The sequence below is a fragment of the Mytilus galloprovincialis genome, chromosome 1, assembly GCF_965363235.1.
Source record: "Mytilus galloprovincialis chromosome 1, xbMytGall1.hap1.1, whole genome shotgun sequence".
Lineage (NCBI taxonomy): Eukaryota > Metazoa > Mollusca > Bivalvia > Mytilida > Mytilidae > Mytilus > Mytilus galloprovincialis.
This window is the reverse complement of record NC_134838.1, coordinates 93,757,034-93,782,375: the sequence shown is the minus strand read 5'-3', so window position 1 is coordinate 93,782,375 and position 25,342 is coordinate 93,757,034. Positions and strand designations below refer to the sequence as shown.

Below are 25,342 nucleotides of genomic sequence, written 5' to 3'. Positions count from 1 at the left end.
GCCTGCGACTTTTGTCGCAGAAAGCTGGACATAGGGATAGTGATCCGGTGGCTACGCCGGCTACGGAAGCAGCGTTAGCTATCTTCTTATAAGCTTTATATTTAAGAAGGTGGAAGACATGGATGCTTCATACTTTGTATATAGATGCCTCATGTTACGAAGTTTCCGTCAGTCACATGTCCAATGTCCTTGACCTCATTTTCATGGTTCAGTGACTACTTGAAAAAAAAGTTAAGATTTTTTGTAATGATTCTCTTTTATTATATGTAATAGGACAACTATATTTGGTATGTGCATACCTTGCAAGGTCTTCATTCCCGTCAGACAGTTTACGCTTGACCTCGACCTCATTTCATGGATCAGTGAACAAGGTTAAGTTTTGGTGGTCAAGTCCATATCTCAGATACTATAAGCAATAGGGCTAGTATATTTGGTGTATGGAAGGACTGTAAGGTGTACATGTCCAACTGGCAGGTGTCATCTGACCTTGACCTCATTTTGATGGTTCAATGGTTATAGTTAGGTTTTTGTGTTTTTGTCTGTTTTTCTTATACTATATGCAATCGGTCTTCTATATTTGGTGTATGGAATGATTGTAAGGTGTTCATGTCTAGCTGGCAGGTGTCATCTGACTTTGAACTCATTTTCATGGTTCAGTGAATCAGTGGTCAAAGTTAAGTTTTTGAGTTTTGGTCTTTTTTCTTATACTATATGCAATATTTCAACTATAATTGTTGTATGGAAGAATTGTTAGCCTTGCATGGTTCATCTGACCTTGACCTCATTTTCACGGTTCATTGCCCAGCGTTAAGTTTTTGTGTTTTGGTCTGTTTTTCTTAAACTATAAGCAATAGGTCAACTATAATTGTTGTATGGAAGAATTGTTAGCCTTGCATGGTTCATCTGACCTTAACCTCATTTTCATGGTTCATCTGACCTTGACCTCATTTTCGTGGTTCATTGGTCAATGTTTAGTTTTCTTGATTAATGTTAAATGTATGTGACAGTTGTAATAAAGCTTTATATTTAAGGATATCAACATAATATCAATGATTAGTAAAAAAAGGCGAGACATTTCAGCGTGTGCACTCTTTTTAATTTGTTGATCACTTTAATTCGGGTTAATAAGTATGGTCAATACGATTTACATAGGCCAATGTTTACTTTGTAATTTCCTTTAAGCCAGACAAATTATAACCTTCGTTTCTAATGGCTTCTTTTTTCATTTTTTTTTTTTTTTTGAAAACTAAAATTCACGAATTGAAAAACCCATGAACATGTAAATGTTGCTCAAACCACGAACATTGATACCCACGAATTAATGTACTTTCACAGTATTAAAAATCCTGTTTAGAACCAGTATCTGTGTAACATAGATGCTGCTGGCTTCCTTGTTTAAGGGGCATAATTTTATCTGTAAAATCATTAAAAAAAACATTAAGGTCAGCTGGAGATGCTCAGGATGTAAACTTAGCTCTGGCACTGAACTAATTCCAAACTCACAGTGAGATTTTCCAATATAATTCCAAGCCAAAATCTCTTACAATGGTAAATGTTAATACAATAAAAGTTCAAAGTTATTTATTTTCAATCAATGGCCCCTGACAGAACATAATGACAACAAAACACAATACATTATCATTCATAACACATAAACATGTAAATGAAAATGAAATTAAAATTCACAAATAGTGGATGAACTGACTATCATGAGAGAATGATTTAATTATATGAAGAATAATAGATCAATCTAAAAACCGTCTAGTTGGATATTCAGTATTGTTGTCTTTTATCTCAGCATCTTATATCTTATATAGACCTGACTAATGGTAAAATGTACATTGTGTTGTAGGTCTCTAACTCAGCATAGAGAAAATGTATTGAAAAGTGCAAAGTCAGAACCCAGAGTACATATATTGAACAGTGCTAAGTCTGAATCTACAGAAAAAAAGGTGCAACAATCAATATCAGGTATGTAGACCTATAACAGGTCGGGACCACTACCTTATATGGAAATGCATAAATTAGCATACTTATGTTCTCGCACATGTAATTGTTTATTTACATGTGACGCAATTTATTTTTACCTAGGTTTTTGACCAATCCACTAAATGTGTCACAATGCATGATGGACTACTACGTGTTTACAATCAACCAAGAACACGTGTTATTTACTGAAATACAACACATTTTTTCGTGCAATGCGGGATTCACAATTTCGCTTAGTTTTTCATTTTGTGTATCCTCATTTATAGTTCGTGATATAAAGTATTACTTCCATGCTCAGATTAACGAAGAGTTGTTTCTATGCGAAGAAAAAAGGGTTTGAATTACCCGATATATATAGCCATTAACATGTTTGATGATGGCACAGAGATTTCATGTATTTGTACACCAGAAGCAACGAAACAACAGCGAAAAAACACAATTACCCATGAGACAAACTTACTGGTGTAAAGTAAGCCGTCAATAAAATGCAGCCGGTGCTGATATTCAAGAGTACAGCAATGTTCGTATAGATAATTAAAGGCAAATGTGGGATCCTTGAATTTTGTGTTCGTAAAAAAGGAGAATAAATATTTACATACATGACAGTGTTAACAAAATCTATTAGTATTCTTGTTGGTCACATTTCAGTGTATGGGACTTCTAAACTGTTCCCTTTTTTTTTTAAGGTAGTGAAGTCAGCAACTGTAGTTTCAGTTTGTTCTTTTTTTAACGGGCTCGGACATTTGCCAAACTGAATGAAATCATTACAGCTGATTTCTTAAACCTGCAAAGTAAAACTTTGGTTGGCTTGCTTGCTTTGTTTGTATAGTTGTTTATACAAGCTTTGAAAATAAGATTGACGTCTTTAAACAATTGTATATATATAGGCATAGTTTAACTTGTATATTTTATATTTTGTACAATATACAAACAAAGCAAGCAAGCTAACCAAAGTTTTGCTCCACATGCATTAGGAAATAAAGCTGTAATGATTTTATCCATATGTATGTGCGACAAGGTGGAAAATTTGATATGTTTTGTGAAAATTGCAGCGTTGGATCTATAATAAAAAAGAAGATGTGGTATGATTGCCAATGAGACAGCTGTCCACAAGAGACCAAAATGACACAGAAATTAACATTTATAGATCACCGTACGGCCTTCAACAATGAGCAAAGCCCATACCGCATAGTCAGCTATAAAAGTCCCCGATATGACAATGTAAAACAATTCAAACGAGAAAACTAACGGCCTTAATTATATTAAAAAAAAAAATGAACGAAAAACAAATATGTAACACATAAACAAACGACAACCACTGAAATACAGGCTCCTATACAATATTTCTTTTTTTGATGGGATAGATTTCTTGTCCTTTTATATATTTAATTGGGCCTTTTTTTTTGGATTGTTTTACACAAGTAATTTTTGGGTCATTAATAGCTTACTTTTCAGCATTCATTTGGACCTATGACTGCTTACTTTACTAAATTATGTTTTTGTTGGAAATATGTCTCATTTGGCACTCATACCTCATCTTCTTATTTCTATATACAAAGCACGTTTTAGAAAAAAAAATAATAGGTAATATGGCACCCACTATGATACAGAGACTTTTAATATTGGAGATATTTTACATATGTCAACAGGACAGCAGCCGAACGATAAAAAACCTCTGAGGTATATTTTGTGATAAAATTAGCAACAACGGATATTATCGATGGATGAAACTATAAAAAATGTATTGAGCTATATACCGTACCCGCTCAGTGGCGGATCCAGGGGGGCGGGGGTTCCGGGGGATGGACTCCCTTTTTTTTGGACGATCAGTGCATTTGGATGGGGACATGTAGTTGGAACCCCCTCCACTTTTGTCCAGGGTTAGGACCCCCCTTTTAAAATGGCTGGACACGCCCCTGCCGCTTTCATAACACTTCTTTTTAACATACTGAATATTATGATGTTCTTACTATTAGTTCAGGTCCTGATAAAAAATAAATACACATTCAGTACAGAAAGAAGTGTTTCAATGAAAGTTTCGTGTTTTTCTAGGCAGAAATGATTTTGCAATGACATTATGCAGGTTTAAAAGAGCTCAAATGATTTTCTTACTGGACAGTGGTCACTTCATTGGATATTTCACTGTGTCATGTCGTGAAATTAATGCAGGTTCAGTTCATAACAATGCACAAAACCGGAATTCAACTACTTTTGCAAGGCGAAAAAGAAAGTCGAATCGTGAAGCCAATAAACAATATTTTTTTAATCTGAGCATGCAAATTGAAGATTACGTTATACATTTTACATTAAATATATTTGCAGAATAAAAACTTTGGTAATGAGACTCCCAGACAATATATTAATTGACTGTTTTCCCACTAATTCCACGTGTTTAAAGTAGTAGTTTACTCGTAGTAGCCCACAATGCATTGTAGTTCATTGAGTCGATTGGTCAGTTTTTCAAGGCCATATTGGCCTTGTGTTTTGGAAATTACTATGCAAATATATTCTGACGTCAGAAAATCTAGAGTTCTCGACCTGTATAACCTTTGACGCTAACTTTTGTCATTTGTAATTTTAAAAATTTGTCAAAACACTGATAAATCACTTTCAGCTAATCATGCTTTGCATGGGCAAAAGCCAATTTTATCCAATATAAAATCAGTCTACGATTAACAAAAGAAAGTAATTTGTTTAAAAACTGTGTAATGATAGAATTGGTAATTGGCAAATGGACTAAAAAATTTTGGTCTGCAAACGGAAGGTGGGCTCAACAATCTGATTTGACTAGTATGGTTGTATTCCACAAATACAAACTGATCGACGTAAGATAGCACTGTGTATGTGGTGCTGAAAGTGGCGTTAAACACCAATCAATCAAATAGGCTAATTTAGATTGTTCAGCATTTATCTTAAATTGGCTGCAATTTGCCTTCAAATCTACATTTGACATGTTGCTCCTAAGAAGTGTCTCATGGTCAGATGATCATTCATATAATTTCACAGAATTCTATGTTTGATTTTGAAACAAAAATAGACATGGTGTTTGCAAAGGTTTTTGTGAATTTATGTTGGAGGTAATTGTAACAGCCATTTATATGTACTTCTCGGAGTCGGCACTAAGTTAAGATATTTTGAAATATTTATCAGCCTGTTGTGAAAGAAACACCTCAAGTAATATTGAGACTTATTTCCTCAAATCTTTATTTACCCATAAATAAAGTTTTGAAACAAAACCTAAAAGTAATCTTTCTGAAAAATTTTTGGCATCTGAAGAAAATGTGAGATATAGGGGATAAGGAAACATTATATCATTATATGTTGTGCAAAAATTTCAGAATTATATCATTATAAACATTGATTTTAATCAAGTACTAGTTTCTGCCACATACTTCAAAAAGGTTGAAAATTCATGTTTTTTTGTGTAAAGTTTATTGACTTTCATGAAACAAATTGGTTCATCTAGAGTTCACATTTGATTACATATATATTTGATATCATGACAGGTACAGACTGTGCGTGTCAATCAAGGTGTCTATGAATAGATAGAACAATTAACCATTATTTAGATTATTGATTATAATTTGAAAAAATCACATTTAAAAGAATTTGTAATCTTTTATTTTTAACACATATTTGTGAAAATGAAATTTCTGACATTGATTATTTCTTAACTGATTTTTTACAATAAACAAACCTTGTGATTTATAAACTCTGAAAACAATAAATTTGAAACTTGTTTATAAAGATATCAGATAAGAGCAATTATTTAACTTAATTTTTGCACTAAATTTGAACTTTTCTTTGAAGATAAACCATAAGAAATCATGACTTTACATTGATTGAAACAGCTGCTTTAAAGTGTATTAGGAAATTTGTGTAAATGTGGTTGATTTTCAAAGCTTTTAAACTCTCTATGAACCTTTGCACAGGGTCATTGGGTATATAGGCCTGTATGGTTGAATTATTCTCAAGTTATGGACTGTAATAAATGAATTGTTGTTGGAATTGATGCTCTAAAAGTATCCCTGTTGACAAATTCAAATTGGTTGCTGTTAAAAGACAAGAGAGAGAAGATACTAGTTGGTCAATCAGAAACCATAACTTAAGAAACATACTCTTCTCCCAAATGGGGCTCAACTTATTTCCTGCTCCATAAGGAGCACCCTTCATTTGGCTTAATGGAAGTAAAAATCTAGTGATAAGTTCATTTTGATTTTGTCAACCAAAAGTGACTTATCACCAAACATTAAAATAGTAATTACTAAAGAGAGAAAATTCAATAAAAAAGATTGTGAGCAAAATCTCCTGTATAGAACAATAGCTTAATAGATTTGAATATTTTGTTAGTGAAAAGTCTTGTTGATATGAATCTCTTTAACAAAATAGTCAAAACTGCAACCTTTTCAAAAGGGTAGTCAGATGGAGGTTCTTTTAAATTAGTTAATTTTTACATGTTTGCTAGAGCAATATTTGATGTTGATTTGTGTATGCTAGAGCATAAAATAAGTTTGTTTCGAAAATTTAAAGTTTTGTATAGAGCAAGCAAATGCATTATTGAAGATTTGCACACTGATTTCTACAAAGCCCCAAGATAAAACTGACAAAGAATGCTTGCACCTTTCATCACAAGGTTATACAGAATTACAGATTATCTAATGTGACTTTTCGTTGCCTGACATGATTTTTGTTCATGACTATTGCCCTTCAATTTGTACCCAAATTTACTACCTTTAATTTATGACCTAAAATCTACCTGTTTTGTAAGTTTTTACTTTTAATGTTTGTCTTTTTACTAAAAGAATTAGATTTATTATGAAAATTCAATTCAAATTGATTATCAAACCATTAATTTAAATCTTATTTACATTATTTTGATCTGTTCTAAAAATTTCAAATTAAATGAAATAGGCTAACCTGGCTTTAATTTAAAGATTTCATTATTGTTTGTTATTAATCAAATGTCCATTTTGACGTTGGTCTTGTAAATAATTAATCATATTTGTACTTTTATTTTCTAAGTACTTTTTGTTATACTTTAAAGATAATAATTGATTTCAGTAAAGAATTGATTTTGTCAATGACCGAAAATTTGATTTGAAGTTCAGGCCTTTTCCATTTGAAATATACAGCTGTTGAAATATATTATTTTAATAATAATATGATGTAAGTGTTTTTTTTCTGGACTTTCAATAAAAATATATATTGTTAAACCTATTTTCCTTAAGGTCAACACTTCTATTTTGTTAAACTTAGAATTGTTGATCTAGCTTTAAGTTAGTCTTTTGCACATACTAGTCCTGTCCCAGTCTAAAACTTTAACATTTAAATTTAGACATAACAAAACTTTGTATGCTTCAGAACATGCAGAATGTTGTGAAATTTGATGAAAAGAAAATTTTCAGGTGAAAAGTGTGACTGTTTTGTAAATTATAATTGAAATAACATATTCTGTTACCATCCATGAAATGTACAGATTTTATTTTCTGCCTTTTGATATTTTGTTACGAAATTGTATTCTGTTACCATCCATGAAATCTACAGGTTTTATTTTCTGCCTTTTGATATTTGTTACAAAATTGTTTATGTCCATCCTGTTTTGAACAATCATATTTTTTCTGTTCTTTATCAATACCAGGCCAGAATACAAAATATTCATTTCGAAACCCCAGAATATTACAATAAGAAATGGATGTCCCTTTTTGTTATTTTAATTTCTTTAAATTTTTATCAATATACTAATAAAAACTTTAAGCTCTGAAGTCTAGCTCAATAATTTCATGTTTATCATATACTATGATGATGGTAAATAGTTGTACAAGCTTCACTTAGTCTTTCTCATTTTCAGAACCAACAAGAAGAACCTCCTCCAAACGTTCAGCACCACCACCACCAGCACGCAACTCACAGCTTTCCTCTACAGATATATCATCCTCATCCTCTTCCACATCCACTGGGTCCTCATCGACTTCTCCTTCCATACGGACAGACCTTGAGAGTTCACGTTCTTCAAGTTCTTCATTACTTTCAGAGGATTCAAAGCAAAATGAAACAAAACCTAACATTACATCTGGTACCAACTCATCTCTCATACAGGGAACCAGAAATAGAAATCATTTGGATGATATAGATACAGAAAGTCATCAATTTAGTGATGTTGATGTATATGGTGGAGGACCTGAACAGAAGGAGGAACCTATTCATTTTGTTGAGCACCAATTTGAGGATGTCAACTCACCGACCGGTAACTCATATATTGTAATATCTAGAGATGATAGTGAAACAACAGTGCAAAGAACTCTTCCTGCAGTACAGTTGTCATCCAGTCCTTCAAAAAATTTACAACAAAGTCCGAGTAGATTTTTAAAGTCACCATCAGTGATAAAATTTGAGAGTATAACTGTTCCTGGTGAAATGGCTTCAGACATGGTTGAACAGCTAAGAGAGCATACAGGGCTAAGTTACCCTAAATCTTGTCTAGCTGTAGAGATTGTCCTTGGTCAGGTGGCAGCAAGACTACCGCAGATGGCGTCAGTTATGGATAAAATACTCATGACCTTCTCAGAGGTAACATCTTAATATTTATAATGACAATTCAACAGTTGACAGATGTCTAAATAATATGTCAAGCACTAAATCATCAATCCCTAGTCTATAGAAGAAACTACTATGCAGGATTGAACTTTTATGTTTATGTCAATCCTCCTTCCTTTTCATTTAGACCACAAAACATAAATAACAAATCATCAATGAACACCAGTACAGGAAAAAACAAATAAACCCTAGAATTACAGTATAATGCATGGTTGTGTTATATATTCAATCAGTAAAAACTACAACTGTGGATCAGTGAAAACAACCAAACTTCATAGAAGATTTCATATAGTAATGTATTGATTTTATGCAAAAAGGCCAAAGTTTGTTAACCATTATGAGAATGTCATTAAATGCATTTCAGGGTGAATCTAAGAATGAAGAATCTTCGTATGATGGTAAAACATTACAGAATTTAAATGTATTTCAGGGTGAATCTAAGAATGAAGAATCTTCCTATGATGGTAAAACATTACAGGATTTAAATGTATTTCAGGGTGAATCTAAGAATGAAGAATCTTTATATGATGGTAAAACATTACAGGATTTAAATGTATTTCAGGGTGAATCAAAGAATGAAGAATCTTCCTATGATGGTAAAACATTACAGGATTTAAATGTATTTCAGGGTGAATCTAAGAATGAAGAATCTTCGTATGATGGTAAAACATTACAGGATTTAAATGTATTTCAGGGTGAATCTAAGAATGAAGAATCTTTGTATGATGGTAAAACATTACAGGATTTAGATGTATTTCAGGGTGAATCTAAGAATGAAGAATCTTCCTATGATGGTAAAACATTACAGGATTTTAATGTATTTCAGGGTGAATCTAAGAATGAAGAATCTTCGTATGATGGTAAAACATTACAGGATTTAAATGTATTTCAGGGTGAATCTAAGAATGAAGAATCTTCCTATGATGGTAAAACATTACAGGATTTAAATGTATTTCAGGGTGAATCTAAGAATGAAGAATCTTTGTATGATGGTAAAACATTACAGGATTCAAATGTATTTCAGGGTGAATCAAAGAATGAAGAATCTTCCTATGATGGTAAAACATTACAGGATTTAAATGTATTTCAGGGTGAATCTAAGAATGAAGAATCTTCGTATGATGGTAAAACATTACAGGATTTCAATGTATTTCAGGGTGAATTTAAGAATGAAGAATCTTCCTATGATGGTAAAACATTACGTGATTTAAATGTATTTTAGGGTGAATCTAAGAATGAAGAATCTTCCTATGATGGTAAAACATTACGTGATTTAAATGTATTTTAGGGTGAATCTAAGAATGAAGAATCTTCCTATGATGGTAAAACATTACAGGATTTATTAACTAAGCTGACAGAATGTAAAGACGATGCACAACAAAGAAGCTGGAGTTTGTTTGCAGATCAGCAAACTATTTCTGAATATCTAGATGAGTTATTGTCTATACTGGTAAATATACAAAGTTGTACATGCATAATTTTTTTTAATGATTTAATTTACTTTGCTATAATTTAGTTCAGGCTTCTGTATTAGAACAGGCACAAAAAGAATGTGTCGGGGTTAAAACTGTTTGTGAGTTTCGCAACACTTTCCTTACCTGATACAGTGATATTACTGTACAAAATAATAACAAACTGTAAAGATCAGTTGCAATGGGCTTAAATCAAGATATCAGAACGTAGCACAAAAGCTAATAACATGAAAATAATATTAATTAAATAGACACAAACACTGAAAGAAGCGTACACACAGAAACTGAAAGCCATTTCAAACTTCAAAGCTAAGTACAACAAATAAATAAATCATGTTCTCCCAAACTAAAGTATCAATCAGTACACATCCAACAGGTTTAGTGTAAAGATGTCAAAAAAAGTTTGAGAAATGTGTGACATTGTGTAATGCCAAAATACATGTAATCAGAATCGACAAGATGTAGTAAAAATTAAAGTACAGAAAGGAATTTGTGCTAGGGGCAACTAATTTTAATATGTGAATATATATTAATTTTCATTGTTTGATATATATATAACAAATTGTAAAGATCAGTTGCAATGGAATATATATATTGGTTGCAAATTAAAAAGAAAGTTCTGATTGATTTATCTTTTTTTTTGCAGGAGAATGCTAAGTCCTCTGTCTGTAGAAAGGTTATTGCTAAAAATAGATATGAAGCTTTGCATAACCTAGTGGAGTACTACCAAATGGTGTGTATAAAAACTTAAAAACTTTTAAACAGTTCAGAGTGAATCAAACAATGAAAATTAAATTTTTACCAAAGAAATAACAGGAAGTGGGATGATTGCCAATGCCATTACTCTCCAAAGAAGAAATATGTGAACAATTAGAGGTAATCATTAAACCTTCACAAAAAGTTAATCGCATACTATACTGTAAGCTCTAATAGGAGCTAGCTGAGACAATGTCACAATTCAAAAGAGAACACTCATGGCCTGATGTATACAGCAATAAACATGTTAAAAAAAACCCAATTATTTAAGGGATGACATCAAAAGTTCAATGAAGGATAAAAAACTTAATTCACATAGTTTTTTCACTGACCCCCCCCCCCCCTTTTTCCCCTCTTAACTTAATTTGGGAAAAATTGATTGACCCATATAGGTATATGTAAAAATCAATGTCGAATAACAACATCTTGCAGCAGTTCAACCCCCACCCCCAAACTATTTGAATTAAGTTTTTTATCTTACATTGATCTTTTGATGTCGTCCCTAAGACAACAATAGAAGACAACCACTTGATTTTAGGCTCCTGGCATGGGACAAGCACATAAAGATGTAGGAAGATTATACAAGTTTCTAAGCACTCAACCCTACCATTTCTTTTGGACAGTGGTGTAACAACACAACAAAAGAACAAACTGTAAAAATTAGTTGGAAAGGGCTTGACTAATCAGATTGATACTAAGCAAAAAAACTAATTAAAAGATTATAGACACAAAGCACCGATTTAAGAGTACTCAAATTTATTGAAAGCAACTTCAAATCTTAATTTCAACTAATAAATCAACCATGTATTGAATTGATAATCAGTACACCAAAACTACATCTGATATTGTGAAGACACCCTAAACACCACAAGAAAAGCATGACCTTGTGCAATGTCAACCAAAATATTGACAGGATTAAGGACCATTAGTGTAAAAACCTCGATAGCAATATATATCAAGTTATGTTTTAAATTGATGTAAGTACAGATGAAGACAACTTTCAAAGATCTTCAATACTAACAGTAATTGATAGCCTGTAGGAATGAGTTTATTGCTACTAAATTTTATATGGGTCCTTTCTTCATTTGTGAACACTATAAACATCATAATTTACAAATTCTTTTTTTTTAATTAAAACTTTCAGGAAACACGGGTTAGTCTAAGAATGACTTTGCTGAAATGTTTTGGTGCCATGTGTAGTTTGGAGGCCTCTATTGTGTCTAATCTGTTGTATTCTATACTACCTTTAGAACTGGTTAGTGAAATACAGAATAAATATGATAGTAAGTAGACTCTTTTGTGATTTTATAACTTATTGTTTGATTTTTTCACCCCCAGATGCTCTCCCGTGGTACTAAATGAAGTTAAGAAACCTTCTATGATATTTTTTTATACGACCGCAAAAATTTTAATTTTTTGGTCGTATATTGCTATCACGTTGGCGTCGTCGTCGTCGTCGTCGTCGTCCGAATACTTTTAGTTTTCGCACTCTAACTTTAGTAAAAGTGAATAGAAATCAATGAAATTTTAACACAAGGTTTACGACCACAAAAGGAAGGTTGGGATTGATTTTGGGAGTTTTGGTCCCAACATTTTAGGAATTAGGGGCCAAAAAGGGCCCAAATAAGCATTTTCTTGGTTTTGGCACTATAACTTTAGTTTAAGTGAATAGAAATCTATGAAATTTTGACACAAGGTTTATGACCACAAAAGAAAGGTTGGGATTGATTTTGGGAGTTATGGTTCCAACAGTTTAGGAATTAAGGGCCAAAAAAGGACCCAAATAAGCATTATTCTTGGTTTTCGCACAATCACTTTAGTATAAGTAAATAGTAATCAATGAAATTTTAACACAAGGTTTATGACCATAAAAGGAAGGTTGGGTTTGATTTTGGGAGTTTTGGTCCTAACAGTTTAGGAATAAGGGGCCCAAAGGGTCAAAATTGAACTTTGTGTGATTTCATCAAAAATTGAATAATTGGGGTTCTTTGATATGCCGAATCTAACTATGTATGTAGATTCTTAATTTTTGGTCCTGTTTTCTAATTGGTCTACATTAAGGTCCAAAAGGGTCCAAAATTAAACTTAGTTTGATTTTAACAAAAAATGAATCCTTGGGGTTCTTTGATATGCTGAATTTAAAAATGTACTTAGATTTTTAATTATTGGCCTAGTTTTCAAGTTGGTCCAATTGGGGGTCCAAAATTAAACTTTGTTTGATTTCATCAAAAATTGAATAAATGGGTTCTTTGATATGCCAAATCTAACTGTGTATGTAGATTCTTAATTTTTGGTCCAGTTTTCAAATTGGTCTACATTAAGGTCCAAAGGGTCCAAAATTAAACTAAGTTTGATTTTAACAAAAATTAAATTCTTGGGCTTATTTGATATGCTTTATCTAAATATGTACTTTGATTTTTGATTATGGGCCCAGTTTTCAAGTTGGTCCAAATCAGGATTCCATATCAAGTATTGTGCAATAGCAAGAAATTTTCAATTGCACAGTATTGCACAATAGCAAGAAATATCTAATTGCACAATATTGTGCAATAGCAATTAATTTTCAATTGGAGTTATCTTTCTTTGTATAGAATAGTAGTTGATAATATATGTTGGAAATTTGCCAGACATGACTATGATGTCATTTTCTATTTTTATTTGCCAATAACTTTATGTAAATAACTTCATTGGAAATTTGCCAATATAAAATGTTGCTGATGAAGCTTTTTTTCCTTATCTTATCTAAAATGTTTTTAGATAATGTATGTTGGACATTTGCCAGACATATCTATGATGTCATTTTCTATTTTTATTTGCCAATAACTTTATGGAAATAACTTCATTGGAAATTTGCCAATATAAAATGTTGCTGATGAAGTTTTTTTTATTGTTTTATACAATAAACAATGTATATTCACTTTTACTACCAACCAATCTTTACCATTCAGTGATAACAAGCACTTTATTTTACATTTTAATATTTTATGATGTATTTAAAAGAGTAGTTATTGGTTCAAACTCCATTAGAAATTTGAATTGATATCAGTTTTGGAAAAAGGGAAACGGGGATGTGAAAAAAAAGGGGGGGTTTAAATTTTTCTCATTTCAGATTTCATAAATAAAAAGAAAATTTCTTCAAACATTTTTTTGAGAGGATCAATATTCAACAGCATAGTGAATTGCTCAAAGGCAAAAAAAACTTTTAAGTTCATTAGACCACATTCATTCTGTGTCAGAAACCTTATGCTGTGTCAACTATTTAATTTTAGATTTAAAAAGTTTGAAGAAGAAATCTTTAATTGATTTGTAAAATCTTGACATTTGTTTTGTGTAAAAAAAAAACCATGTAATGTCAAAAATTTGATCACAATCCAAATTCAGAGCTGTATCACGCTTGAATGTTTTGTCCATACTTGCCCCAACTGTTCAGGGTTCGACCTCTGCGGTCGTATAAAGCTACGCCCTGCGGAGCACCTGGTGTTACTTGCAAACTGGATTAATTTTTCTGATATACATAATGGTTATATACTTTTTATAAGGAATTTCATGTAAATCTATGTGAACGTAAACAGTCAACAACTACAGCCAAACCTGCTTGATTAAGATGAGGTACTTGTCAGTATTTTGTCAGTCCATGTAAAATTCCTGTTTATTAAATGCATATATATATATATAGAATCTATAAGAATCTACCAACCAGTAAACTTATTAGGTATTGGATCATCAAAATTGACAATACTACACAAACAGGAAAAATTATATGAGTCTAAAAGATTGTGTAACAATACCGATCTATCTATGTAACTCTAATGAGACATGATGATGATTATGTATTTTTCTGTTTCAGATCTACCATTACTATGTTATGTAGCTATTGTGTTGTCTATGATCCTGTCAACAGGAGAGCCATTGCCTACTAGTCTGTCTGGTTAGTGTAAGATATGATTATAAAGTTATAAAAATGACAGTGGCCTTATTTAATTGTGGAAGTGTGAAGAACATATTAAATTTGCCAGAAGTGTTGAAAATTAGCTTGAACACTGGAAAAATGATATATACTGATTATCCCCCTCACAGCAAGAAAGACTGTTGTGAATATGGACCAAACAACTTTCAAATGCCATATTATGTTATCGTTTCCTGTACTTTTGCACACACTATTGTAATATAACATAATACTATTGTTACACATCTACACATTTTAGAATCATAAAGCATCTCAACTAGCAAGACGTTATTTTCTATCACAAGTCTAACAAAGTTATTAACCCTCAAGATAAACACAATTCAGCTCAGAGTCTGAATAACATGTTTAGGTACCATCACATAACTTCCTGCAGTCTTTTACCTGTATAAACTAGAATGTAAAATAAACTGTTATCACAGAGATATGTCTCGCTTTTTGGTAATTTCGATAATGCAAATGTTGAAATTAAAATAGCAACACTTTTTAAAACATGTAAGATTTGTGAATATTCAAAGTCAATAAATGACTGAAGGTACATGGCTTAACATTCTCCATGGAAATGAGATGTGCTAATACAACACATACTAAATACCATTGACTGCTCATAAGCAGTTCCTTTTAAACAAACCTATACGCAAACTAATACATGTAAACTAAAGCAAAATTTCAAAGTCAATTAACCATAACTGAGGGGGTGGGGTCAAATAATCTCTACGGTAATGAGATGTGCCAATGCTAATACAACTGCATACAAAATATCATCGACCTACCACTAGTGGTACCCCATAAACTGACCTAATTACAAACTTATACAGAAAACTAAGCAAAAGTTTCAAAGTCAATTAACCATGACTGAGGGGGCAGAGCCAAATAATCCCAATGGTAATGAGATGTGCCAATACTAATACAACTGCATACTAAAAATCTTTGACCTACCACTAGTGGTTCACCATAAACTAGACCTAATCACAAACTACAACACTGTTGACGCTGGAAACAGCATACCTATGTCTCGCTTTTTGACTCTGTCAAGTGATACAAAAACTGGCTCAGTGTGTCTAGTACAAAGCAGGGTTCATATTCATATTTCATTATCATGTGATCATCCTGCGAACGCCAATCCATTTATTATAATCATCAGCTATGTTTTATCTTTGTAGTTAGGTCACCTTCTTAGATTTTACAAGTAATACATCATCTATTCGTGAATAGAAGGTTTAACATAGACATGTTGATCAGGCTCTCTTTAATCATGTTATCTTGATTCATTGAAAAAGCTTTGTTTCAATTTAATATTCTTTGTTTTGTATATTTCTTTTCCTGGATCACAAAAATATTTTTATTAGCTCACCTGGCCCGAAGGGCCAAGTGAGCTTTTCCCATCACTTGGAGTCCATCGTCCGTCGTCAGTTGTCAGTCGTCCGTCGTCGTTAACTTTTACTAAAATCTTCTCCTCTGAAACTACTGGGCCAAATTAATCCAAACTTGGCTACAATCATCATTGGGGTATCTAGTTTAAAAAATGTGTGACGTGACCCGGCCAACCAACCAAGATGGCCGCCATGGCTAAAAATAGAACATAGGGGTAAAATGCAGTTTTTGGCTTATAACTCAAAAACCAAAGCATTTAGAGCAAATCTGACATGGGTAAAATTGTTTATCAGGTCCAGATCTTTCTGCCCTCAAATTTTCAGATGAATCTGACAACCCGTGTTGGGTTGCTGCCCCTGAATTGGTAATTTTAGGGAATTTTTGCTGTTTTTGGTTATTATCTTGAATATTATTATAGATAGAGATAAACTGTAAACGGCAATAATGTTCAGCAAAGTTAGATTTACAAATAAGTCAACATGACCAAAATAGTCAATTGACCCCTCAAGGAGTTATTGCCCTTTATAGTTAATTTTTAGCATTTTTCATAAATTTTTGTAAATTTTTAGAAAATATTTTCCACTGTAATTACTGGGCCAAGTTCATTATAGATAGAGATAATTGTAGCAACAAGAATGTTCAGTAAAGTAAGATCTACAACCACATCACCATCACCAAAACACAATTATGTCATGAATTTATCTGTGTCCATTGTTTAATATGCACATAGACCAGGGTCAGCGACACAGGCTCTTGAGAGCCTCTAGTTAAATGTTATTTTCTATTTTTTATGTTTGTTAAAATATGTAACTGATGATTTTCTTTGCTTGTAAATAAGAGTAAAATAATTTATTTTTTAGATCACATTACCAAAAGGTTTATTGGTTTTATATTTGAGTTGATAGAGAAACCACCAAGCCAACAGTTTGAGGATGAAGCTTCAGATCAGCTGATTGTGGTACTTCTAGCATTAAATCTTCACTACACTGAACATACCACAAACCCTGTCATGGAAGTTTTGGCTGATAAAGGCACAGTTAAAACTTTTACAGAAAAATTACTGCTTCTTTTTAATAGGGGAGGTAATTCATATGTTATTCAATTAAAATAAATAGATTCCCTAGTTTTAATCTTCTTTGGAATGAACTAAAAAGTTATGGGCACTGAGTATAAATTCATGTTACTAAATTCAGTGAATTCATAAATGAAATATTAAATGTATTGCTTACAAAAAATAATATTATGGTAATTTCAGATGATTTATAAATTCATACTTCTTATGTATAACTGGGTAGCAGATCTGTTAACTTCTATATACATCTTGGATGTCCATGTGACACAATTGATAAAAAACTGGTATTAACCAATCTCACTTATAGGATTGGTTATGCAAAAGGAGACTCTTTTTAGAATTTGTAGATATGGGATAGCACACTGAGGAAATCAAGGGATTGCACTCAGAGCAAAATTGATAATTTTCGTTTTCATACTTCTGTAATATTCTGATAGATAGATCCAAAAATTGGATGTCAACATTAAAACTTACATTGCCAGTAGCACTCATAACTGAGTCACATGGTTCTGAAATCTAAATTTAATTGTATTGACACTTGCAACTGTTGACGAACATATGTTGTCTTTTTGTTTTGTTGCATTGCCCAAAATATCTTGTATTCATATTTGTATTTCAAAACAGGGCATATTTTAAAATGATACAAATCCATTTACTGTTTTGTATTGAATTCCAGATGATCCAGTGAAGATGTTTGAGTTTCAGACATGTCAGCAGAATTCTGTGATGAAGTTTGTGACAGATCTATACAGAGATAAATCTACAGCAAGTCTACTGTATACTAATGATGCTAAAGTATTAGTAGATATGATTATTAGAATGTTGACAGACTTACAACCTGGTGATGAGGTATATATTTCTATTCTGTTATATTTGGATTTTCCCTGATTTATTTCTATCTTTAGTAACTGTGGAACAAGTTTGTAGAACTAGTTTGTAGAACAAGTTTTAGATCCAGTTTGATTAGTATCTAAATATAAGTCTTTGGTTAGTACTCCACGAGCATTTTGGATGGGGTCATATATAAGTCTGATATTTGTATAGTATGTATTGAGGTGCTCACAGTAACTTCTAAGTACAACATATTAATGATTTAGTGTAAAATGGACAATTGTATGTTTGTTTAGAGATGTTTGTAATGTTTTTATGATTTTTAATTGAATGTTGTATTGCACAGAAAAACCTAGCCTACATTTTGACATTCCTCTTATTTAGCCATGTAGATAGATTAAAAATGTTCATGAGGGAGAATTTAAAAGTTCATATATATCAGGTGTGATGTTTCTTTTTGGGGACAAAGGGATTGGACTTTTATTTATGGGTCAATTTGGGATTTACACTTATCCAGACCGATGAAGTAAAAACTAAATTTTACAGGATCTAAGAAAGATAATTGAAATTTGTCAAGAATTAGGTATTCAGTGTTTATTTTTCCAAGAATTTGGGTTGACACGCCCCCTCTTCTATAAGCAAAAAAAAAGTATAACTGTGTCAAACAGGAAAAAGGATATCAAATAAACCATTCAACTGATGCAAGATGTCTTGGTTTTATGTTTGTTAATTGCTCAAAAGGTGTTACACATGTTCATCCTTCCTTCATTCCCAAACATACACTTGTCTGGATTTTGCCATAATGCCTGTAGATATAGAACCTTTTTAAATGATAAAACTATTTTGGTTGGTAACAGATCATTTTTGTGTTTTGTTTCCACTTAATGCTTTTCATGGGGTAACAGCCCTTAGATAATGGCAGCAAATTGGAAAATTTTAGTTGTAACTACAATACAATTCAATCTACTGATGTATATTTGAATGATAATACATATATGTTTTTCTTTTTGTAGGTAAGGACAAATAACCTGATATTAGCCAATCTGTTTGTAGAGAATTCTGACTATTTAGAGTACAAACATAGAGAATCAGAATTCTGTAGGTGTCTTCACAACATTCTACATGAAGAATCTAGTCAAGTAGAAGATAAAAATATAGTGGGAGATATTCTGGACCAAATACAGGACTTTACATAATATTATCTATGTCTAGGAAAGAAGTAAACTCATGTTAAACCCACCATTACGGTTGTCTAACAGTATTTTTACATTTTGTTGTCCTATTGATCAAATCAAAACATGTTTATGACAGTGTGCATTGTGTCTGTAGTGGATGTCCTGGGAATAATTCAAACCAATAATTGTATTTTGCCAAATGTTTAAAGTTAAATGTAAACAATTTTGTGAAGTCTATTTAAGCCCTTCCATATTTCAAGCCTTGATGTAACCCACTTAAACTTGAAAATCTACTAAACATGAGGTATATCATTGTATTCCAACTGGCTCTACTACTGTGCCAATAACCGGGACCCTTGGCAAATGCGATAAAAATATACTTAAAAAGCCAGTTTGTTTTGACTGCTGAAAGAGAAATTGTTTTCCATAATTAAATTGTGTTAACAACAAACATTCCAAAATAATTTTCTAACCATACCAACTACGTAATGCTAATTTGTGTTCTTTGACAAGGAGCGGATAGTTATAATTGCATAGAAAAAAAGCCTTTTCAATTCCTTATTTATAATTGTGCATAAATGTTTGTAAATTTGCTTTTGACTTGGGAAGGATAAATGCTCAAGTGAAATCATCACATGTATTACAGACTTGTTTTTTTTTTATCATTTTTATTTTTGTCATTTGCTGTATTGAGGGTGGTAAAGGGTTATTTTTGTGCAACATGTTTTGCCATTTTTATTTCACGTGCAGACTGAAAAAGGTTTGTTATTCACTGTGTTTCATGAAATCGGTAAAAAGATCAACGAGCAAGACATTTTTAATTGTTCGTTCATTGTGAAATGGCAATTTTATTTCGTGTTCTTCCGTGCAGATACCCCCCCCTTTACGATTCTCTGTATACAGTATTGAATTTTGAACTTGATGATATTATGTTTGAATGTATATGTTATTATGTCTTTGTTAAGATTATTTTTTCATAGTTTTTAATAGTCATTTTAATCATATTGTTTTGAAAATACTCATGACCTAAACGTTCCAGTATATGAAGAATAAAGGTTTCATTCTATCAAACTGTGTCTTTGCCAAAAAATATGTTATCACTAGCTAATGTTAACCTGTGTCTCCCAATGGTGAAAGCAGGTCTACTACCTGCTCAACTCAGTATGTCTGAATAACCTTAGGTAGACAACTTTTATTAAAGTTTTCTTAGTTTCATGAAAGCGGAATAGATTTCATTTTTGGTCTGCCGCTTGGTTATGTTGAATTGCATCATGTAAGCAATTTAGACATATACCTTGCAGTTACTTTTTGTTTGGAATAGTTTAAAATTTTACAACACTCATTGTTAATGTTGAGTTGTAGCATGTAAACAATTTTTAACCAGATGCTCCGCAGGGTGCAGCTTTATACGACCGCAGAGGTCTAACCCTGAACAGTTGTATGGACACAACATTCAAGCTTGATACTGTCTGAATTTGGATTGTGATCAATTTTTTTTTTACATAATATAGGTTTCTGACACAAAATAAATGTGGTCAAAAATCTTACTAATCTTTTGCTCATTACTGTCAGTGTGCAATTTAAGATTTCATCTTAAAAACTTTCCAAAAATTTGAAGGAAAAAAATATGAATCCTGTTAAAACAATGGAAACAAAATCCCCCTTGGAGCTCCCCCAACTTATTGAAACCCCCCTTGGAGCATTAACCCCAAAACTCGAAGTCCAACCTTTCTTTTGTAGTATTGAACCTTGTAGTACAATTTCAGAGAGATCCGTACATTTAAACACAAGTTATTGTCTGGGAACTAGAAAAATACTTCTTTTTGGCCCTTTTTGGCCCCTAATTCCTACATGTTTTGGGCAATTTACCCCAAAATCAATCCCAATTTTCCCTTTGTTATATGGAACCTTGTGGTACAATTTCAGAGAGATCAATACACTCACACACAAGTTATTGTCTGGAAACTAGAAAACTGCTGATTTTTGGCCCCTTTTTGGCCCTTAATTCCTAAACTGTTGGCCCCATAACCCCTAACATGAATTCCAACCTTCTACTTGTGGTATCTAACATTGTGGTACAACTTCAGAGCAATTTATACACAAGTTATTATCCTGAAACTAGAAAAATGCTTGTTTTGGCCACTTTTGGGCCCCTAATTCCTTAACGGTTTTTGTGGTATTGAACCTTCTGAATTTTTTTTATAAAGATCTATTCACTTTAACTAAAGTTATTGTCCGGAAACAAATGTGTCTTCGGACGACGACGCAGATGACGCAGACAATCACATCATACCATTATACGATCCCAAAATTTTTTTTTGCAGTCGTATAAACACTGCCCTTCACCCACTTCCTGTTTACAATCATTTGAAATTTAACTACTCTCATTGCACAAAGAAAATTTTTCTCAAAGATTTTTTTGTTTGTTTCAATGAAAGTGAATGATCAGTGATGCTCTAGTATACATGTTACCTGAAACAATTGCATGTAACTCATATCTAGGCTGGATATGGGTCTTGCTTACATTAAAACTGCACTATCAATCAGAAGAGCTTTTACTTTTTCCGTCACCTTTTTTTGTAAACACAATATAGTACCAGTACATAGTAAATCAGAAGATAATGTAGGTCAACAAATTGCATATCTATTCCAAAGAGAGGCAAATGAAAGCAAAAATAAATTTCACATTTGATGAGTAACCATAGCAAGAAACCATAATCAAATTAGATTATTTTGTTTGCTATAAATCATTTTTGAGTATATTTTTAAGAGCACTAAATATACAAAATCATATAATTGGTGGAAAGATGTAAATAGTTAAAAGATGAAATTCTTTATTAATGTTTGTTGTTATTTTGCTGTTGCCTATGTTATCATGAAGGAATTATGGATGAATGTTCATTTAAGTGTTTAAGATGTAATTGTGATATATCTTTATTAAGGTTGTCTGGTATTAAATTTAACTTCTCAATTTTTATAAATTTCATCCTAGTGTGAGCAAATTTGAAGTGGTTATCAATACCTCCATTATCATGTGCCAAATATGAGCCATCTACTTTATGAAATAGGTATATCTAGTACTTACATATTATATTATACATTCCATTCATTGTTATTGTGTATAATGCAATAATAGGTTTTTTTAAGTAACCAGAATATGTATATCAAGACAGCAGGAAGCTATCACCTTTATTCAATAAAATGTTTTTGTTGTTTGAAATATTTTTTGAAACATTGTCTATGCAACTGTTTACTATAGAATGACACCAAATAAGTATTCTCATTTGTCCTCAAGACATAGTTGTCTGAAAACCTGGTTGGAATGATGGTGATAAATCTGATGCCCAATGATGAAGGGGACATGCTCTTTACACATTTAAGGACTTATCTACTCATTAAATAATTAAAGACTGGTCCTCTCAGAGAAAGAATTATGTGCCCTTGTAATAACTGGAAATGAATGATAAGAATATTCTATGGAAATATTTTAACTGTTGTTCCAATTCTTTCCTGAGAAGTTTGCCTCAGCAACCAACTGTACCTGTGTTTGCCACTAAATCTACATACACTGTGAAATACAAAAATGTAGTTATGGATACTTCTCATATTTATGCAGACATGCATAAATGAATAGGAAACAATTGAGTAATATTTTCAGAGCTGCTTTATCATACATAACTAGAGGCTCTAAAGAGCCTGTGTTGCTCACCTTGATCTATGTGCATATTAAAGAAAGGACACAGATGGATTCATGACAAAATTGTGTTTTGGTGATGGTGATGTGTTTGTAGATCTTACTTTACTGAACATTCTTGCTGCTTACAATTATCTCTATCTATAATGAACTTGGCCCAGTAGTTACAGTGGAAAATATTTCGTAAAAATTTACCAAATTTATGAAAATTGTTAAAAATAAAGGGTAATAACTCCTTAACCCTTTCCTCCATTGATTTTTTTTTTTTTTTTGCATACTCGATTCGCATAGGATTTTTCAATAAAATGCAGAAAATATGCTTTAAAGTATTAATGCAATGCGAAAAACAAATATTTTATCAAATAAATTTAAGTTGGATAATCCTATGATATTCTTTAGGCATCATTATGGAGTAAAGGGGGTGGCATCAAAAGGCGTCACTATTGAGGAAAGGGTTAAGGGGTCAATTGACAATTTTGGTCCTGTTGACTTATTTTTAGGCCTTACTTTGCTGTACGTTATTGCTGTTTATAGTTTATCTTTATCTATAATAATATTCAAGATAATAACCAAAAGCTGCAAAATTTTCTTAAAATTACCAATTCAGGGGCATCAACCCCAACAAAAGGTTGTCTGAATGGTCTGAAAATCTCAGAACCTTACAAATTTTCGATTCATCTGAAAATTTATGGGCAGATAAATCTTGACCTGATAAACAATTTTACTACTGTCAGATTTGCTCTAAATGCTTTGGTTTCAGAGATATAAGCCAAAATATATTCTATTTAAACCCATGGGGCCATCTTGGTTGGTTGGCCGGTCACCGGACACATTTTTTAAACTAGATACCCCAATGATGATTGCGGCCAAGTTTGGTTAAATTTGGCCCAGTAGTTTCATCGGAGAAGATTTTTGTAAAAGTTAACTACACTGGACACCGAACGACGCCGGACACCGAGTGATGAGAAAAGCTCACTTGGCCATTTGGGCCAGGTGAGCTAAAAAAGTATAAAATGTAACAGCACAAAAATACTAAACAATACAACAGACCACACAAAACACACTTCTCCTAAATATGAAAGTGATACAAACAAATGTTTAAGAAACATAACATGATCTTGCTAGTCTGACGACTCCCCGTCATGAGGTACAGACACTTAATGTTGTTTGGTTTAAATCACTTTCAAATGCACAAAGGTCTCTCCTTTTACCTAACAAAACAATTAATCATTTAAACTAAAACAAATGAACTTGGAGTTAGCTAATTTTTTAAGGCCATACAGTGACCTATAGTTGTACATTTCTGTGCAATTTGGTACTGTGTAGAGAGTGGTCTTATTGGCAATCATAACATATCTTCTTATTTTTATATCATGATCACTAATAAAAGATACTTAATATTATCAATAACTGTGAAGATAAGGGCATATGAACCCTGCACTTATACATGCCACCTTACAAACATTCTATAACCAAATACACATTTTGCCTACAGTAACTAAGAAACTGATGTAACAAAAAAAACACATTTTTAACCAATGAACAACGAAAAATGATGTCAAGTCATATGAACCTTGACAGATAGGTATACCTTAAAATGGCTCCATAAACAAATATATGAGAAATTGACCTAATAAATGGGGAATGTTTCCATGGGACACTGATGAAGACTCCTCTTGCAAATAACGTTTTAGGGACATTACTCATGAACAGTAAAACTGATGATACTCAAATTCGTACTGCATCTGAGTTTTGTGGTACATTGTAATAAGCATTGTGTATAAGTTTCTAAACCTTTGGTTGTGGCAAACTAAATTAAAGAACAGCAACCAATTTCAGGGTGTGCTGCAAGATCTTTATGTCTTGCATTCTGTAACAAAAGTCTTGTATATATATATACACATTAATGGATCTACAATCTGTCGATACCTGTATCTAGACATTGCACAAGGTCATGTCTTTCTCTGACTATTTATGACGTCTTTACACTAAATCCATTAAATGTTGGATGTGTACTGATTGATAATTTGGTCTTAGATGCATGATTTTTTTTATTAGTTGTTAGTGGCTTTGAACTAGCTGTCAGTAACTGTGAGTACTCTCAGATCTGTACTTAATGTATTTTTGTTGTTGGGATGTACAAGTACCCATCCACGTTCACTTGTATTTGTAGTATTTGTATTTTATCCATGTGTTAAGCCTTTTTCAATTGATTTTTATAGTTGGTTCTTATGTTGAACTGTTTCACCACTGTCCCAGATTAGGGGGAGGGTTGGGATCCTGCTAACATGTTTAACCCAGCCACATTCTCTATGTATGTGCCTGTCCCAAGTGAGGAGCCTGCAATTCAGTGGTTGTCGTTTGTTTATGTTACATATTTGTTTTTGGTTAATTTGTTACATAAATTAGGTCGTTAGTTTT

General features: G+C 32.2%; 1 protein-coding gene across 1 annotated transcript in view; it reads left to right on the top strand.

The window, feature by feature from the left end:
- LOC143045207 (NCK-interacting protein with SH3 domain-like) overlaps positions 1 to 22,447 on the top strand; it is a 37,372-nt gene extending 14,925 nt beyond the window's left edge. Inside the window, exons 3-11 of the mRNA XM_076217557.1 lie at positions 1,853 to 1,971; positions 7,838 to 8,556; positions 9,872 to 10,033; positions 10,702 to 10,788; positions 11,956 to 12,094; positions 14,659 to 14,739; positions 17,010 to 17,231; positions 17,898 to 18,070; positions 19,066 to 22,447. Of these exons, the coding sequence (XP_076073672.1) occupies positions 1,853 to 1,971; positions 7,838 to 8,556; positions 9,872 to 10,033; positions 10,702 to 10,788; positions 11,956 to 12,094; positions 14,659 to 14,739; positions 17,010 to 17,231; positions 17,898 to 18,070; positions 19,066 to 19,248 (1,885 nt within the window). The 3' untranslated portion in view covers positions 19,249 to 22,447. The remainder of the gene's footprint in view (positions 1 to 1,852; positions 1,972 to 7,837; positions 8,557 to 9,871; positions 10,034 to 10,701; positions 10,789 to 11,955; positions 12,095 to 14,658; positions 14,740 to 17,009; positions 17,232 to 17,897; positions 18,071 to 19,065) is intronic.
- Positions 22,448 to 25,342: the final 2,895 nt, after the last annotated feature.